Raw genomic sequence first — 20,764 nt, 5'->3', positions numbered from 1 at the left:
CAGCGTTCGATTGAAAAGCATGCATTTAGTTTTACTAGTGTTTAAGAGCAGTTGGAGGCTACTGAAGGAGTGTTGTATGGCATTGAAGCTCGTTTGGAGGTTTGTTAACACAGTGTCCAATGAAGGGCCAGATGTATACAAAATGGTGTCGTCTGCGTAGAGGTGGATCTGAGAGTCACCAGCAGCAAGAGCGACATCATTGATATACACGGAGAAAAGTGTCGGCCCAAGAATTGAACCCTGTGGCACCCCCATAGAGACTGCCATAGGTCCAGACAACAGGCCCTCCGATTTGACACACTGAACTCTATCTGAGAAGTAGTTGGTGAACCAGGCGAGGCAGTCATTTGAGAAACCAAGGCTATTTAGTCTGCCAATAAGAATGCGGTGGTTGACAGAGTCGAAAGCCTTGGCCAGGTCGATGAAGACGGCTGCACAGTACTGTCTATTATCAATCGCGGTTATAATATCGTTTAGGACCTTGAGCGTGGCTGAAGTGCACCCATGACCAGCTCGGAAACCGGATTGCATAGCGGAGAAGGTACGGTGGTATTCGAAATGGTCGGTGATCTGTTTGTTAACTTGGCTTTCAAATACTTTCGAAAGGCAGGGCAGGATGGATATAGGTCTGTAGCAGTTTGGATCTAGAGTGTCACCCCCTTTGAAGAGGGGGATGACCGCGGCAGCTTTCCAATCTCTGGGGATCTCAGACGTTATGAAAGAGAGGTTGAACAGACTAGTAATAGGGGTTGCGACAATTTCGGCGGCTAGTTTTAGAAAGAAAGGGTCTAGATTGTCTAGCCCAGCTGATTTGTAGGGGTCCAGATTTTGCAGCTCTTTCAAAACGTCAGCTGTCTGAATTTGTGTGAAGGAGAAGCGGGGGGGGCATGGGCAAGTTGCAGCGGAGGGTGCAGAGTTGGTGGCCGGGGTAGTGGTAGCCAGATGGAAAGCATGGCCAGCTGTAGCAAAATGCTTGTTGAAATTCTCTATTATTGTAGATTTATCGGTGGTGATAGTGTTTCCTAGCCTCAGTGCAGTGGGCAACTGGGAGGAAGTGCTCTTATTCTCCATGGACTTTACAGTGTCCCAAAACTTTTTGGAGTTAGTGCTACAGGATGCACATTTCTGTTTGAAAAAGTTAGCCTTTGCTTTCCTGACTGCTTGTGTATATTGATTCCTAACTTCCCTGAAAAGTTGCATATCGCGGGGGCTATTTGATGCTAATGCAGTACGCCACAGGATGTTTTTGTGCTGGTCAAGGGCAGTCAAGTCTGAGGAGAACCAGGGACTATATCGGTTCTTAGTTCTGTATTTTTTGAATGGGGCATGTTTATTTAAGATTGAGAGGAAATTACTTTTAAGGAACAACCAGGCATCCTCTACTGACGGAATGAGATCTATATCCATCCAGGATACCTGGGCCAGGTCAATTAGGAAGGCCTGCTCGCTAAAGTGTTTTAGGGAGAGTTTGACAGTGATAAGGGGTGGTCGTTTGACCGCGGACCCGTTACGGACGCAGGCAATAAGGCAGTGATCGCTGAGATCCTGGTTGAAGACAGCTGAGGTGTATTTAGAGGGTATGTTAGTCAGGATGATATCTATGAGGGTACCCATGTTTACGGATTTAGGGTTGTACCTGGTAGGTTCGTTGATAATTTGCGTGAGGTTGAGGGCATCTAGTTTGGATTGTAGGATGGCCGGGGTATTAAGCATATCCCAATTTAGGTCACCAAGCAGTACGAACTCTGAGGATAAATGGGGGGCAATCAATTCACATATGGTGTCCAGGGCACAGCTGGGGGCTGAGGGGGGTCTGTAGCAAGCGGCAACAGTGAGAGACTTATTTCTGGAAAGGTGGATTTTTAGAAGTAGAAGCTCAAACTGTTTGGGCACAGACCTGGATAGTATGATAGAGCTCTGCAGGCTATCTCTACAGTAGATTGCAACTCCACCCCCTTTGGCAGTTCTATCTAGACGGAAAATGTTATAGTTGGGGATGGAAATTTCAGAATTTTTGGTGGCCTTCCTGAGCCAGGCACTGCTAGAACATCAGGGTTGGCGGAGTGTGCTAACGCAATGAATAACTCAAACTTAGGAAGTAGACTTCTGATATTTACGTGCAAGAAACCAAGACTTTTGCGATTACAGAAGTCAGCAAATGATAGCGCCTGGGGAGTAGGAGTGATACTGAGGGCTGCAGGGCCTGGGTTAGCCTCTACATCACCAGAGGAACAGAGGAGGACTAGAATAAGGATACGGCTAAAGGCTTTAAGAACTGGTCTTCTAGTGCGTTGGGTACATAGAATAAAGGGGGCAGATTTCCGGGTGTTGTAGAAAAGATTCAGGGCATTATGTACAGACAAGGATATGGAAGGATATGAGTAAAGTGGAGGTAAACCTAAGCGTTGGGTAACAATGAAAGAGATAGTATCACTAGAGGCACCAATTGAGTCGGTCTCCGCGTGTATGGGGGGTGGGACAAAGGAGCTATCTAAGGCAGGTTTAGCTGGGCTGGGGGATCTACAGTGAAATAGTACAATTAGAAATAACCGAAACAACAATAAGCTAACCATGTTTGGGCTGAGGCTAAACATAAACAGGATGTAGTACCGTAAAAAGGAACAGTCCAGCAGACATCAGCTGTATAGCTGAGTTATCATAAGGTCCGGTGAACAGCAATAGGATAGTTCGGAGGCTGCTAAAGCACTAGCGAGTAAGAGGCCACGGCTAGCGTGTGCTAGCGGGCCGGGGCTAGCAGATGGAATTTTGGTGGTCGACGTCGTAACCACATCAGACGATTTCGTCGGCAGACCAGTCGTGTAGGATCGGCGGGGCTCCGTGTCAACACTAGGTGGTCCCGTCCGGTTGACAGAGAGGTAGATAGCCGGGAGATGGGCCTAGCTCAGGATGATTAGCCAGACCACAGCGTCCATATAGTTGCAGCTAGCTGGTAGCGATGAATCCGGAGTTAAAGGTCCAGTGATTCAGTGATTCCGGCAGAAAAACTGATATGTTCTGGGTCGATAACGCGCTGTGCAGACTGGCCGAATATCCAGTGATTAATATCCAGTGATGAAATTAATCCCGCAGAAAAAAAAATCCAATGTTCTGGGTGAAATACCGCTAACTGTGGCTAATAGCAAGTAGCTAGTTAGCTGGCTAGCTAGTTTCAACTGGAGATTCTAGATAAAAGGTAAGTCAATAATAGAATCCGTTCCACATTGAGTGAGGCGGGTTGCAGGAAAGTATATTTTGTAGAAGGATGAAAAGTCTGATAGGGAAATATGTACGAAAAATACAACAAAAACAGGGTATTTACAGGCTATTTACAGACACACGACAAAAACAGAACTGCACTACTTCGCCATCTTGGATTTGACAATAGGCAAGCAGCTTGGTGAGAAGGCAACAACTGTTGGCGAAATTATTAGAAAATGGAAGAAGTTCAAGATGACGGTCAATCACCCTCGGTCTGGGGCTCCATGCAAGATCTCACCTCGTGGGGCATCAATGATCATGAGTAAGGTGAGGGATCAGCCCAGAACTACACGGCAGGACCTGGTCAATGACCTGAAGAGAGCTGGGACCACAGTCTCAAAGAAAACCATTAGTAACACACTACGCCGTCATGGATTAAAATCCTGCAGCGCACGCAAGGTCCCCCTGCTCAAGCCAGTGCATGTCCAGGCCCGTCTGAAGTTTGCCAATGACCATCTGGATGATCCAGAGGAGGAATGGAAGAAGGTCATGTGGTCTGATGAGACAAAAATAGAGCTTTTTGGTCTAAACTCCACTCGCCGTGTTTGGAGGAAGAAGAAGGATGAGTACAACCCCAAGAACACCATCCCAACCATGAAGCATGGAGGTGGAAACATCATTCTTTGGGGATGCTTTTCTGCAAAGGGGACAGGACGACTGCACCGTATTGAGGGGAGGATGGATGGGGCCATGTATCACGAGATCTTGGCCAACAACCTCCTTCCCTCAGTAAGAGCATTGAAGATGGGGCGTGGCTGGGTCTTCCAGCATGACAACGACCCGAAACACACAGCCAGGGCAACTAAGGAGTGGCTCCGTAAGAAGCATCTCAAGGTCCTGGAGTGGCCTAGCCAGTCTCCAGACCTGAACCCAATAGAAAATCTTTGGAGGGAGCTGAAAGTCCGTATTGCCCAGCGACAGCCCCGAAACCGGAAGGATCTGGAGAAGGTCTGTATGGAGGAGTGGGCCAAAATCCCTGCTGCAGTGTGTGCAAACCTGGTCAAGACCTACAGGAAACGTATGATCTCTGTAATTGCAAACAAAGGTTTCTGTACCAAATATTAAGTTCTGCTTTTCTGATGTATCAAATACTTATGTCATGCAATAAAATGCAAATTAATTACTTAAAAATCATACAATGTGATTTTCTGGATTTTTAGATGCCGTCTCTCACAGTTGAAGTGTACCTATGATAAAAATTACAGACCTCTACATGCTTTGTAAGTAGGAAAACCTGCAAAATCGGCAGTGTATCAAATACTTGTTCTCCCCACTGTATGTGATATCAACAGAGGTATATTTTCTGCGCGATTTCAATATTGACTGGCTTTCATCAAGCTGCCCACTCAAGAAAAAGCTTAAAACTGTAACCAGTGCCTGCAACCTGGTTCAGGTTATCAGTCAACCTACCAGGGTAGTTACAAACAGCACAGGAATGAAATGTATTGATCACATATTTACTAATGCTGCAGAAATTTGCTTTAAAGCAGTATCCATATCCATCGGATGTAGTGATCAAAATATGTGACTCGTTTCAGGAAACTAGGCGTATGTCGCACATCACTACTTCACAGGAGAGCCATTTGAACGTAAACATGTGTTTTTTATCAATTCATTTTTTGGCAGAAATGCCTTCTGGAACATGTGAACTTTCATGTGCCTTAATAAAAAGTGTATTCCATCCATAAATACGAATAAAATGGTTAAATTACGAGCCTAGTTGGCTTAGCCACGGAAAAAGACAGGAACCTTCCTGCTAGCCATGATTGGTTGAGATAATGGATGGGCTGGACATGCATGGAGATGAGTTTGGATTGGTCTGCTATGTAATGTGCTTCTGTCTATAACGTGAGCTGTTCAGTATGTGTTGACAGTCCTTTCTATCGCGCTGTTTTTGAAAGATAGAACGTTAGCCATCGAGAACTACAAAAGTTTGCTTCTTTTCTCAACAACATTGATGCCCTGAATTTAGCAGGCGCGATCGACAGATCAGTTGGAAAAAGTGATGGGCTACTTTCTGCACATGCCACGGTCAGTGTGATCCGGAGTGACTTGACGCAACGCTGGCCAAACAAGATGTAGCTACAAACAAAACGGAGTTAAATGGTTTGAGTCTGCCATGAAGCATTCATCCATTTATACGTGTAAGAGTCTAGCTACATTTTCAGATAGAAGTTTCTCAATTTGTCAGAAAGTTATTTTTATTGCAAGTCAAAACGTACTGTTAGTAATAGGCTGGGCCTAATGTAGTGTGTAAAAGTAGAGACTCCGAGCTAGAAAATTGAATATCATACACTACAGTTGAGGAACAATGGGAAAGTAATTCTGCTTTGAAAGTTGATAAACTTCTAACATAATGTTTGAGAAAATAGCCTTTGAATGTTTTGGTACACCTACTGGAGAGCTCTTCTTTGTATTTGCCAAGGCAGCAGCTACTCTTCCTGGGGTCCAAACATATTAAAGCACTTACATTACAAATAAAACAAAAAAGATAAAACAGTACATCATATAACATTATTACACCACTACAAATCTACAATACAAAATGTTTAATACCACCATACAACAATATCACAATGTATGCGTGTGTGTCTCTTCACAGTCCCCACTATTCCATAAGGTGTATTTTTACCTTTAAAAAAAGATCAGTTACCTGATGTGGAATAGAGTTCCATGTAGTCATGGCTCTATGTAGTACTGTGCGCCTCCCATAATCTGTTCTGGACTTTGGGACTGTGAAGAGATCTCTGGTGGCATGTCTTGTGGGGTATGCATGGGTGTCCGAGCTGTGTGCCAGTATTTTAAACAGACAGCTCGGTACATTCAGCTTGTCAACACCTCTTACAAAAACAAGTAGTGATGAAGTCAATCTCTCTTCCACTTTGAGCCATGAGAGATAGACATGCATGTCATTGATGTTAGCTCTGTGTACTTTTAAGGGTCAGCCGTGCTGCCCTGTTCTGAGCCAACTGCAATTTTCCCAAGTCCCTCTTTGTGGCACCTGACCACACTACTGAACAGTAGTATAGGTGCAACAAAACTAGGGTCTGTAGGACCTGCATTGTTGATAGTGTTGTAAAGAAGGCAGAGGAGCACTTTATTATGTACAGACTTCTCCCCATCTTAGCTACTGTTGTATCAAAATGTTTTGACCATGACTGTTTACAATCCAGGGTTACTCCAAGCAGTTTAGTCACCTCAACTTGCTCTATTTCCACATTTATTCATTACGAGATGTAGTTGCGGTTTAGTGTTTTAGTGAATGATTTGTCCCAAATACAATGCTTTATAGTTTTGGAAATATTTAGGACTAACCTATTCCTTGCTACCCGTTCTGAAACTAACTACAGCTCTTTGTTAAGTGTTGCAGTTATTTCAGTTGCTGTAGTATCTGACGTGTATAGTGTTGAGTCGTCCGCATACATAGACACACTGGTTTTACTCAAAGCCAGTGGCATGTCGTTAGTAAAGATGGAAAAAAGTAAGGGGCCTAAACAGCTACCCTGGGGAATTCCTGATTCTACCTGGATTATGTTTGAGAGGCTTACATTAAATAACACCCTCTGTGTTCTGTTAGACAAGTAACTCTTTATCCACATTATAGCAGGGGGTGTAAAGCCATAACAAATACGTTTTTCCAGCAGCAGACTATGATCGATAATGTCAAAAGCTGCACTGAAGTCTAACAAGACAACCCCCACAATCTTTTTATCATCCATTTCTCTCAGCCAATCAGTCATTTTTGTAAGGGCTGTGCTATTTGAGTGTCCTTCCTTATAAGCGTGCTGAAAGTCTGTTGTCAGTTTTACTGTAAAATAGCATTGTATCTGGTCAAACACAATTTTTCCAGAAGTTTACAATGGGTTGTTAACAAGCTGATTGGTCGGCTATTTGAGCCAGTAAAGGGAACTTTACTATTCTTGGGTAGCGGAATGACTTTAGCTTCCCTCCAGGCCCAAGGGCACACACTTTCTAGTAGGCTTAAATTGAAGATATGGCAAATAGGAGTGGCGTTATCGTCCACTATTATCCTCAGTAATTTTCCATCCAAGTTGTCAGACCCCGGTGGCTTGTCATTGTTGACAGGCAACAATACATTTTTCACCTCTGCCACACGCACTTTACGGAATTCAAAATGACAATGCTCTTCTTTCATAATTTGAACAGATATACAGTGAGGGGAAAAAAGTATTTGATCCCCTGCTGATTTTGTACGTTTGGCCACTGACAAAGACATGATCAGTCTAGGGGTGATGATATTAATTAATAGTAATTTCGATCCAAATGTGCAAATTGTCCAAATAGATACGCAAGGTAGATGGATTATTTTAAACATGTTATTGGACCATAAACAGATATGGCTCATTAACCTTTACGGACCAAATAATGATGATCCACAATTCTTTGACAATATATATAATAAATTATCAACCCTGCAAGCAATTCAAGACAATATTATTATGGTGGGGGATTATAATACTGTTTTAAATAGCTCAATGGACCGTAAAGGAAATCACACCACAAACAATCACCCACATGCTCTTAAGGAAATTGTGAATGTCATGGATACATTAGAACTAGTAGATATATGGAGGCTTAAATATACTGATCTAGTGAGATATACATGGCGGAGACTGAATCAAGCTAGTCGTCTTGACTTCTTTCTTATCTCATTCTCGTTGGCACCAAAAGTTTTAAAAAAGTGTTGATAGGGGACAGAATGCGGTCGGAACATTATATAATAGGCATATACATTACTCTTACTGAATTTCCACGTGGGCGAGGATATTGGAAATTTAATCAAAGCTTATTGGATAATAATTTATTTATAATTAGAACAAAGGAATTTATAACTGACTTTTTCCAACATAACATAGGTACAGGGAATCCCCTTATTGTATGGGACACCTTTAAATGTGCCTTTAGAGGCCATGCAATTCAGTACTCATCTCGAAAACAAACGCAATTTAGGTCAAAAGAGTTTATACTAAGAAAGGAAATAGAAAGTCTAACAGAACAGATAGATGGCAATAAAAACTGTAACATAGAGGCTCAGAATAAATTAGAGGAAAAACAAAAAGAAATGGAGAAACTTATTCAAGAAAGATCAAGTGTAATATATTTAAAAAATAAAGCAAAGTGGATGGAATATGGGGGAAAATGCACAAAATTCTTTTTTAATCTTCAACATAGGAATGCTACCAAAAATAACTTAATTAAACTGGTTACAATTGACGGAGTCACCCATAATTCACCAAATGATATTTTGAAGGAAGAAACAAAGTACTTTAAGCATATGTTTTCTTTTCAGTCGCCTCCATCTCCTCTAACTGAAGCTAATTGTAGAGATTCTTTTTCTATTGATAATGTCAAATTAACAGCCACACAGAAAGACTCATGTGAAGGTGAAATTACAGAGGAGGAACTTCTGGATGCAGTTAAAGACTTTAAGTCCGGGAAAACTCCAGGGTTGGATGGCATACCAGTCGAGGTATACCAAACCTTTTTTGATATACTAAGAGGACCGTTATTAGCATGTTTTAACCACTCCTATGTAAATGGTAGATTATCTGACACTCAAGAAGAAGGTCTGATCTCATTATTACTGAAACAGGATACAAGTGGAAAATATAAAGATCCAGTCCATTTACAAAATTGGAGGCCCTTTACACTTCAGTGTTGTGATGCAAAAATCCTAGCAAAATGTATAGCGCATAGAATTATAAAGGTATTGGCAGATATTATTCATTCTAATCAGACAGGTTTTTTACATGGAAGATACATTGGAGATAATATAAGGCAAGTATTGGAAACAATAGAACACTATGGAATTTATGGGAAACCAGGCCTGCTATTCATAGCAGACTTCGAAAAGGCATTTGATAAAGTTCGACTGGGGTTTATATATAAATATATAATAATAATTTCAATTTTGGAGAATCTCTTTATAAAATGGGTCAAAATCATGTATAGTAACCCTAGGTGTAAAATAGTAAATAATGGCTATTTCTCAGAAAGTTTTAAACTGTCAAGAGGATTGAAACAAGGTTGTCCAGTATCGGCATATCTATTTATTGTGGCCATCGAGATGTTAGCTATTAAATTCAGATCCAATAATAATATCAGAGGATTAGAAATCCAGGGCTTAAAAACAAAGGTGTTATTGTACGCTGATGATTAATTTTTTCTTTTAAATCCACAACTAGAATCCCTCCACAGCCTCATAGAGGATCTAGATAAATTTTCTAACCTCTCTGGATTACAACCAAATTATGACAAATGTACTATATTACGTATTGGATCACTAAAAAATAAAAAAAATTACATTACCATGTAGTTTACCAATAAAATGGTCTGATGGTGATGTGGATATACTCTGAATACATATCCCAAAGGAAATAAATGATCTCACTTCAATACATTTTAATAGAAAGTTAGCAAAAATAGATAAGATCTTACTACCATGGAAAGGAAAATACCTGTCAATTTGTGGAAAAATCACCCTGATTAACTCTTTTAGTATTATCCCAGTTTACCTATTTGCTTATGGTCTTGCCTACGCCTAGCGAACAGTTTTTTAAATTATATGAGAAAAAAATATATTTTATTTGGAACGGCAAGCCAGACAAAATTAAAAGGGCATATTTATATAATGAATATGAATTCGGAGGACAGAAATTATTAAATATTAAAGCATTAGACCTATCACTAAAATGCTTTATTCAGATTACAACAACTCATTTGCAGTTATTTGAAAAGGAAATCATCTCCCAAATATCACTATTTCTAAAACAAGCCACAGAAAGTTGGTTGCAATTTCAATTTAATCCTCCAGAAAAGACAGAACAAATAATGCAACAAATATTGTGGTTAAATTCAAATATACTAATTGACAAAAAACCTTTATTTTTTGACAGAATGTTTAAAAAAGGTATAATCTTCGTAAATGATATCATTGGTAGGACTGGTGGAGTAATGTCGCACATGCAGCTAACAAACACATATGGAAATGTCTGCTCTACCCAAAATTATAACCAAATAATTGCAGCCTTAACGCAAAAGTGGAAGAGGAAAGTGGAAGGGGGAGAAAGTAAGGAACTTGTCTGTCGGCCTTGCATTAAAGAACATCATTGGTTAAGGAAAACTGTGATAAATAAAAATGTATGTCAGTTTCACTTAAGGACCAAAGGATTGACAGCCGTCCCATATAGATTGCAAAATAGTTGGGAAGAGATTTTTTACGTACCGATCCCATGGCATAGTGTTTATGAACTGACACGCAAAACGACACCGGATTCAAAAATTTGAATCTTTCATTTTAAATTATTATTTAAAATTCTTGCTACTAATAGAATGTTATTTATATGGGGGATACAATCTTCCCAGCTCTGCAGATTTTGCTGTGAAGAGACAGAATCATTAGATCATTTGTTTTGGTTCTGTCAATTTGTAGCTTGTTTTTGGACACAGGTCCAGGAATGGCTAAAGGATTGCAATATTTACCTGGAGCTAACCTTGCAGATAGCATTACTGGGTGATCTGAAAAGTCATAGTCAATCGATCAATAATATATAAAAATACTTTTAGCAAAAAATGTTTATTTTTAATTCACAATCTGTAGAAGCAATGAGAATAGAAAGGTTCAGAACTTTTGTAAAACATCACAGTACGGTTGAAATATATATGGCAAATAGAAATCCTATATGGATGGTGTTAAGAGATAGATGGAAGGTATTGAATAGAGTTGAAGGATGGGACTAATAACAAATAACAACAAATAATAACAAAGATAGCTAATAATGTAAGAATACTGTGTCCATAATGAGTATATAGGTTGTATGTTGGGAGCTTTTGGGAAAGAGCACAGTTAGAAAGATATGGCATATAGAAGCAAACCGGATGGACATCATGAAAATGATCGGAGAGGTTGAGAGTAGAAGAAGTTCAGGAGCAAAAAAAAAAAAAAAAGATGTGTATATATATATATATATATATATATATATATATATATATATATATATATATATATATATATATATATATAGAATTATTGTAAAATTAACTGTGTCCATAAGGTGTAGATAGTAAGTATAGACCGGAAGTAGAGCCCTGGGCATTGTTGTTCACTAATTTACTCCAAGTAGGGAAAGGATGGTGGGGTTGAAAAGTAATGAAGGGGAGTATATATATAAAAAACATGGGGGATTGGAAGTGATGCAGACAATTACATTGATAGAAGATACAATCTATCTGCAATATTAAGCTGATCCATCCCCTACCCTCAAAAAAAATTATAAAAAAGGAAAAAAAAGACATGATCATTTTAATGGTAGGTTTATTTGAACAGTGAAAGAGAGAATAACAACAAAAAAATCCAGAAAAACGCATGTCAAAAATGTTATAAATTGATTTGCATTTTAATGAGGGAAATAAGTATTTGACCCCTCTGCAAAACATGACTTAGTACTTGGTGGCAAAACCCTTGTTGGCAATCACAGAGGTCAGATGTTTCTTGTAGTTGGCCACCAGGTTTGCACACATCTCAGGAGGGATTTTGTCCCACTCCTCTTTGCAGATCTTCTCCAAGTCATTAAGGTTCGAGGCTGACGTTTGGCAACTCAAACCTTCAGCTCCCTCCACAGATTTTCTATGGGTTTAAGGTCTGGAGACTGGCTAGGCCACTCCAGGACCTTAATGTGCTTCTTCTTGAGCCACTCCTTTGTTGCCTTGGCCGTGTGTTTTGGGTCATTGTCATGCTGGAATACCCATCCATGACCCATTTTCAATGCCCTGGCTGAGGGAAGGAGGTTCTCACCCAAGATTTGACGGTACATGGCCCCGTCCATCGTCCCTTTTGTTGCGGTGAAGTTGTCCTGTCCTCTTAGCAGAAAAACACCCCCAAAGCATCATGTTTCCACCTCCATGTTTGACGGTGGGGATGGTGTTCTTGGGGTCATAGGCAGCATTCCTCCTCCTCCAAACACGGCGAGTTGAGTTGATGCCAAAGAGCTCGATTTTGGTCTCATCTGACCACAACACTTTCACCCAGTTCTCCTCTGAATCATTCAGATGTTCATTGGCAAACTTCAGACGGGCCTGTATATGTGCTTTCTTGAGCAGGGGGACCTTGCGGGCGCTGCAGGATTTCAGTCCTTCACGGCGTAGTGTGTTACCAATTGTTTTCTGTGACTATGGTCCCAGCTGCCTTGAGATCATTGACAAGATCCTCCCATGTAGTTCTGGGCTGATTCCTCACCGTTCTCATGATCATTGCAACTCCACAAGGTGAGATCTTGCATGGAGCCCCAGGTCAAGGGAGATTGACAGTTCTTTTGTTTCTTCCATTTGCGAATAATCGCACCAACTGTTGTCACCTTCTCACCAAGCTGCTTGGCGATGGTCTTGTAGCCCATTCCAGCCTTGTGTAGGTCTACAATCTTGTCCCTGACATCCTTGGAGAGCTCTTTGGTCTTGGCCATGGTGGAGAGTTTGGAATCTGATTGATTGATTGCTTCTGTGGACAGGTGTCTTTTATACAGTTAACAAGCTGAGATTAGGAGCACTCCCTTTAAGAGTGTGCTCCTAATCTCAGCAAGTTACCTGTATAACAGACTCCTGGGAGCCAGAAATCTTTCTGATTGAGAGGGGGTCAAATACTTATTTCCCTCATTAAAATGCAAATCAATTTATAACATTTTTGCCATGTGTTTTTCTGTATTCTTTTGTTGTTATTCTGTCTCTCAATGTTCAAATAAACCTACCATTAAAATTATAGACTGATCATGTCTTTGTCAGTGGCCAAACGTACAAAATCAGCAGGGGATCAGATACTTTTTTCCCTCACTGTACTTGGATGTGTAGTGTCCATAAAAATAAAAAAAATAGTGTCAGCTCAATTTCCTCCAGCACTAGTAGTTTCATCCTCTCTTGTAGGACAGCGGTCTGTGAATTGCTGTGTGCTAGTGAATGGTGGCTGCCATGGCCACTTCCAAAGGGGTATCCAACAGTCGAACTCTCACTCTGTCTAGAGTGCCTTGCCGATTTCCCATGACTTAAGGGGAGCTGGTCGACCTGTGCTATGGGAGTTACCTCTTCCATGGGTTCTTCCGGTAGACCACTCTCCCGTTCCAAAGCAGTTTCCGGTCCTTGCCTCGGACGGGATGGTTGATGGCTGAAACGTACAGTTGATCCATTGCTGCTTTGAGCCCTAGTGGGCTTGCCCTTTGGTGGGGGGAAACTCCACCACATAATCCTTAAGATAACCAGGTGTGGTTGTCTGCTCGTTTGTTGCCTGGTTCTCCTGGTGCTGCTGGCAGTTGAGGATGAAGCCTTCTTTGGTGTTTTAGGCTTAGCTCCTGGATCTTTTATTTGTTCCAGGACTTTTCCCCCATCTTTAGCCTCAGCTGCTATTTCTTCATCTCTCCTTCCTTCATCTCTCCTTCCTTCCAGTGGAGACAATTCTTCCTTCTCCACCATTTCCTTTTCACCTGTCTTTGGTTCAGTCATCATTCGGCTCGAAGGACCGTTGAAAGATTATTGGAAACTGTGTGGGTAGCTGGACAGGTAGGATGACTGACAATGGTGAAGGTGAACAGGTGGTCACGGGTCAGCTGACTGAGAGGAATGGAGGAGACTGAGGCAGGAATTCCTTTAACCACAAAGTGGTATGTTTACTGGGTAGATTGTCTGTGCTGCATAACAAAGGAAACAGAATAACATGTATCCAATCAATTCATAATCACAAATGTCACATTATTAACATGAGGTTATTCAGTTCAATAGGAATTCAATATGAAGCATGATTGAGTCATTTAGGATCATAACCATTTATCATAATCATGAGAATGATAATGCAAATAAATCGATCTGTTATCAATTATTCAATCTATAATCTCTGTTTAATATCAGGATTTAGCAATTTAGCAAATAATAATTACGTTTCATATTTCATCCTTCCAGGATTGTCTTCATATGTACATGTCATTTAGTTACATTTTAACCAGATATCAATGGCATAATTGGCCGGTGATGATCTGGAGGGCCGTGATCATTGTCCATTGACATAACACAATAGGGTTGAAGCGTGCGCTCCAAGCTGCGCTCTGCGGTAATAACTATAAACAATAACTGATGGCCCGCTCTCCCGATCACAACAGATAGTTCAGATGAAAGATAACAGTTTCGGTGGACTTACGTTGATTCGTGATTTCCTCCTTTTAATGAGTTGAGAGTTAAAGTGCTCTGGCCCAGCTGCGCAAGTGGCTATGAATTAAATGGCGATTCCACCAACTCCATGGGCCTTTTCTACATAGATATGCTCATGTTAGTGCATGGTAAGCTGCACACAGTGGACTACCTACTAGGGCACACAGCCTCAGTGCTAACAGCATACATCTGGTTCATAGGTACATGATTGCTGCATACAATAACTGTAGGATCAGTAGAGGCATTCAGGGCAGTTAGAGGGACATAAATTAGGTTACTTACATTGTGTCTACCAATGCCCCTGGTATAATGTACATTTGCTAAAGCATTATGATGACTCAGCGACCCAATGGTAGGGATTAACTGCGCTGGGCTTGGGTCATTGATAAGTCATTGTCTCAACACAGCCTTATAATGCTGTGAAAGGATACAGGAACCCAAATGATTTTGTTGGATCCCATCCTCCTTATAAAACGTGTTTTGTTTCCAAAAGGTATTGAAATTGTCAACAGAAGTTACATCCATTGAGCTGCAATAATCACATAGCCAGTTGTGAAGAGAAAGAATCCTGCTAAAGCGTTCAATACCACGATTCAGAGAGGGCACAGGGCCAGATTTGATGGGTCTTTTATTAGTGTCTAGCAGAGAGTCAATCAGTTCTTTTTAAATCGAGTTTCAACTGTTCAGAGCTGCCCTTCATAATGTCATTAAAACCCACATGGACTATGATAGAATCAATATCCATGTATTGGCGTAGTACATTTGGGAGCAGCTTAGTAATGTAATTTACTCGAGCTCTGGGATAGGACATTGTTTTTGCACCACGAACAGTCACATTTCTTACCATGGAGCTGCCCAAAATGACAGCTGGCGAGAAGGACGAGGAAATACTCCCACGCTTCACAGGATGGTCCAGGCCCCCGCTTGATCCAGAGCAGTGACGGAAGGTTGCCGACGTCGACTTCAAGGGGAAGGAGGAGGAGTAGGCACATCGACCGCAGACACAGGTACCCCCAGCGACAAAGGTGCAGGAAGATCAGGCTCCAGGGTGGAAAAAGGCACCTAAAGACTGACCATGAGAAACAAGATTCTCTGATCTGATTAAAACAAGATTGAACTCTTTGGCCTGAATACCAAGCGTCATGACTGGAGGAAACCTGGCACCATGCCTACGGTGAAGCATGGTGGTGGCGGCAGCATCATGCTGTGGGGATGTTTTCAGCGGCAGGGACTGAGAGACTAGTCAGGATCGAGGGAAAGATTAACGGAGCAAAGTACAGAGATCCTTGATGAAAACCTGCTCCAAAGCGCTCAGGACCTCAGACTGGGGCGAAGGTTCCCCTTCCAACAGGACAACGACCCTAAGCACACAGACAAGACAACGCAGGAGTGGCTTCGGGGCAAGTCTCTGAATGTCCTTGAGTGGCCCAGCCAGAGCCCAGACTTGAACCCGCTCGAACATTTCTGGAGAGACCTGAAAGTAGCTGTGCAGCGATGCTCCCCATCCAACCTGACAGAGCTTGAGATGCTCTGCAGAGAAGAATGGGAGAAACTCCCCATATACAGGTGTGCCAAGCTTGTAGCGTCATACCCAAGAAGGTGCTTCAACAAAGTAAAGTGTCTGAAATAAATACAGTACCAGTCAAAAGTTTGGACACACCTACTCATTCATGGGTTTTTCTTTATTTTAACTATTTTCTACATTGTAGATTAATAGTGAAGACATCAAAACTATGAAATAACACACATGGAATTATGTAGTAACCAAAAAAGTGTTAAACAAATGAAAATGTATTTTTGATTCTTCAAAGTAGGCTCCCTTATTCATCTTCTGTATACCACCCCTACCTTTTCACAACACAACTGATTGGCTCAAACACATTAAGAAGGAAAGAAATTCCACAAATTAACTTTTAAGAAGGCACACCTGTTAATTGAAATGCCTTCCAGGTGACTACCTCATGAAGCTGGTTGAGAGAATGCCAAGAGTGTGCAAAGCTGTCATCAAGGCAAAGGGTGGCTACTTTGAAGAATCTCAAATATAACATATTTTCTTTTTTTTTTAAACTTTTTTGGTTACTACATGATTCCATATGTGTTATTTCATAGTTTTGATGTCTTCACTATTATTCTACAATGTAGAAAATAGTAAAAAAGAAAGAAAAGCCCTGGAATGAGTAGGTGTGTCCAAACTTTTGACTGGTACTGTAAGTAAATGTGATATTTCAGATTTGTATTTGTAATACATTTGCTAAAATTTCTAAACCTGTTTTTGCTTTGTCATTATGGGGTATTGTGTGTAGATTGATAAAAAACAAAACACATTTTAATCAATTTTAGAATAAGGCTGTAACGTAACAAAATGTGGAAACAGTCAAGGTGTCTGAATACTTTCCGAATGCACTGTATAGTGTACAAACATGATGATACAAATCAGACATTTACCATACAGGCTACTCAACAGTTCTGAAAAGAAAGTGTCTTGGTCAGAATGAACACACGGTGGAAAGCAGAAGGATTTGCCGTGTCTAGCGCATTTGTTAATTTCAAACTGAATTCAATTTAACAAACCGTTCTGTCCTCCTCTTTTATCTTTCCTCAGCAATATTTTGTCCTGCTAATCATCACCGATGGCGAGATCACGGACCTGGACCAGACCCGGGACGCCATCGTCAAGGCCTCACGGCTGCCCATGTCCATCATCATCATCGGGGTGGGCGAAGCAGACTTCAAGGCCATGGAGCTGCTAGATGGAGACGACGGTGTACTCAAGTCCCTGAGTGGCGAGCCCGTGGCCAGGGATATTGTGCAGTTTGTGCCCCTCAGACAGTTTGCTAATGTATGTTTATTTTAATCTGCGATTGTGTCATTGTGAAGTGTGTTGTCAGTACCAGTACCACACCATTTTGGCGAGAAATTGAGAAGATTCACGAGTGTACATCAGTTTAGTCTGTAATTGTATCAGTGGGTAGTGTAGCACCATTCCGTAACACTTTGGCGAGATATTTACAGATTTTACACACTTTTCTATCTTGAGTTTGTTTGTGTGTTTTGTTGCCCTGCTGTTGGAGCTCTTCCCTTCTCACTGTCCTTCCGCCCTCTGCAGGCCCCTAAGGAAGCCCTCGCCCAAAGTGTCTTGGCTGAAGTGCCCAATCAACTTGTGTCCTACTTCAAGATGCTGAAACTGGATCCAGTCAACGTTCCTGCCCTCAAAGCTTAGTGGCGCAAGCAGAACTACAGCACTTTGTAATCCTAGCCACATGAGGGAGCCAGCACACCACACAGGGTTATGAGTATGCCCACTATCAGATGTGAAAATCCTATAATTATTTCACACTGTCAACGCTCTTTGTGCCTTTTGATCAACTTATGACAATTATGACCATTTAATTTTTTCTTTCTACAGTCATAGATATTTCTCATTCTTTGCTGCTTCAGATATTCTTCTTTCATTCCTCTGGAAGTGACAAGGAGTTCAAGAAGTGGTTGTTACAAAATAGTGGAAAAGGAGAGCTTTAATGCATTTAAAGAAATGCAGCTGATACTTCACTGTATTTAATCCTTATTTTCAATTCAATGAAGCTTTCCTCCGTTATCGAGGTTAGGCAGGGTGATTCTACATTATCAGTGCAATCACATTCATTTTCTAATTGTGTTTATTACATCTTGGTTTTCTGAAGCTGATAACCATTATCACTCCATCACTCGGTATTCCACCACTCAAACTTGAATACTTGTGCATGGCCTTTTGCACTGCTTATTAATCTTTTATGCAATGGAGTTTTTAATGATAGTGTATGTCACATTATGAGAGCTGATATTACACACCACCTTGCACTTAATATGCTTGGAAAGTATATACGTCACAAATGCCAAAATGTAAACATAACTGGAGACAGTCGTTTTTGGAGGCAGAGACGCTACAGTATAGATAGCAATATAGCTAACTAATTCTAAATCAATCTATAAAACTCTAGCTAGTTAACTAACTTTGCTAACTGTGAAACAAAACTGATATTGTGGCTCTAGTAATGTTCACATTTTGATGTTTGTGGTGTATCCACTTTAGAATGGTTTTCTCATGCTGGAGATTAGTTAGAAAATTATGCTAAATAATTTTTATCTGCTGCAATAGAATGTATGCTATGGATTGCTAAAGTTTTGTACCAAAGAGAAATAAGACTTGCCTTTAATTAGAGTAGTGCTGTAGAACTTCTCATGAATTGTTTACCACCCCCATTGAAAACCATGTAATTATTAGGAAATTGCTATTGATCCAGATGTTTTAGATGCTTTCTCCTATTCTATTTCCTCCCTAAAACAATGGAAACTAAAATGATAGATTTGAGAATGGTATATGTAATGTATGATGGTATGTATATGTTTTATATGTATTTACATTATAGGGTCGTCCCACATGAATTAAATCAAAAAGTGCCAATGTTGATGAAAACAAAACTTTGCGTACATATTTTCCCATGGTAGAAATTGTCAGAATATGAATATTGGACCTGAATGACCAATCGTTCAAGAGATACAGGTCCACAAAGTTGGCCCATTTTGCAATTTTTTTGACCCCCCCCCCCCCCCCCCCCCCCACACACTTCATGAGACATCCATATCTTGGTCATTGATTAAGACAAAATGTTGATTTTTATGTAATTTGAAAGCATACGAACAGGGTTGTCATTTTTCCGTTATTGTTTTTTTATACCGTTGTAGTCAATTAACAACAAAAATGTAAATACATTTTTTTTTTCTTGTGATGTAGTTTATACCCTATTTCACATCAAATGAGGTGTTTGTGTTATGCCCACCATTGGTTGAGACACAGGATACTCTTAAATACAGTACAATATTAAAATGTTTAAATGTCAACTTTCAAATGGTACCATAAAGATGGTTGCAGATCCACCCATCAGAGAATGTTGAATAGAACGTGAATATCCATTGTTTTAAATAATATTGTAAATCTTCTATAGCAGGGATATTCAACTCATACCCTACGAGGTCCGGAGCCTGCTGGTTTTCTGTTCTATTAATTGCACACACCTGGTGTCCCAGGTCTAAATCAATCCCTGATTAGAACAATGAAAAAATGCAACTGGCTTCGAGGTCCAGAGTTGAAATATAGATGATCGAATAGACCCCTCAAACTCAACTCTGACCTGGGACACCAGGTGTATGCAGTAAATTATCAGGTAGAACAGAAAACCAGCAGGCTCGTGACCTCGTAGGGTATGAGTTGAGGACCGCAGGAATAGACAGTGCCATTCAAGTTGACATTCAACGGTGGGAGGAACGGCAGCCGTCTTTGTGGTAGTAGTTGGACGTTAAAATGTCAATTCAATTTCAATGGTGTACCAGCTAAATTGCAGTGGTCTGAAGGGATAGGTCCAATCTATGAATTATATTTATCTGGTTAAAATTACACCCTCCCTGTATTCAAGAGTGTGCTGTGTCACAACTGATGGCGGGACAACACTAACACCACAGCTTTTGTAAAATAGGATCTTGGCTGCAATATTATGTGAAAATGAAAAACTCTTGAGTTGGTGAGTTTTTAGATAATTGACAATAATTATTGATAATTGATTATTGACAATATAAGATAAAAGATTATAAAATACTTTTTTTTATTTCTAGAAATTATAAAACAACATACTCAGACAGTGAGACGACCTAATGACGGCTGTTTTCAAAGGGGTATATGTATTATCTAAATGTGGTCTGCAATTATAATTAAGACAAATGTTCTATTTTATTTTTATTTTATCAAATATACCATTTACGAAAATGAGTGTGTTCTCTGTATGCCATGTATCTGGTTTGCTTTAGTAATGTGCTTTTGAGGCCAAAGAAGTGGATTTGGGTGTAATCTACACATTTGAACATTTAATTTTTTGTTCTTGCCCCACATTGTTTGGGTTACACATAGGGCCATGGGATTGATTTTGTGTTTGTTATACAGCGAGACGGTGATGGCAGCATATGTACCATTTAGATTAGAAAAAACACACTTTCTAACTTGTAATGCCAAATCAGTGCTGCTATGAATATGCTAAACTTGTTGGGACCACAAATGTATACATTCAATTGTTTTTTGTTTAGTTTACAGGGGGGGGAAATATTTAGAAAGGTACATAGTTTGTTGGTGTCAACAGTGTTATCTTAATATTCAAATGAGATTTTATTAAACTAAATTTAAAGAGCCAACTCAAATTATATTACAAAAATATATACGTCATTGTAATTGTAGCCAAGAGACCATACCTTTTGTCTAAGCCTAACCATACCAACA

At 40.4% G+C, this 20,764-nt stretch overlaps 1 protein-coding gene across 4 annotated transcripts in view; it reads left to right on the top strand.

The window, feature by feature from the left end:
- The window catches only part of LOC311139077 (copine-3-like), a 58,902-nt gene extending 39,990 nt beyond the window's left edge, over positions 1–18,912 (top strand). For all 4 annotated transcript variants that reach the window (XM_084173947.1, XM_084173949.1, XM_084173950.1 and 1 more), the window contains exons 15-16: positions 17,066–17,302; positions 17,570–18,912. In XM_084173947.1, the coding sequence (XP_084030073.1) occupies positions 17,066–17,302; positions 17,570–17,683 (351 nt within the window). In that variant the 3' untranslated portion in view covers positions 17,684–18,912. The remainder of the gene's footprint in view (positions 1–17,065; positions 17,303–17,569) is intronic.
- The last annotated feature ends 1,852 nt before the right edge of the window (positions 18,913–20,764 follow it).

Source organism: Coregonus lavaretus (genome assembly GCF_964263955.1).
Source record: "Coregonus lavaretus genome assembly, chromosome: 12".
Taxonomy (NCBI): Eukaryota; Metazoa; Chordata; class Actinopteri; order Salmoniformes; family Salmonidae; genus Coregonus; species Coregonus lavaretus.
This window is presented reverse-complemented; position numbering and strand designations above follow the sequence as displayed.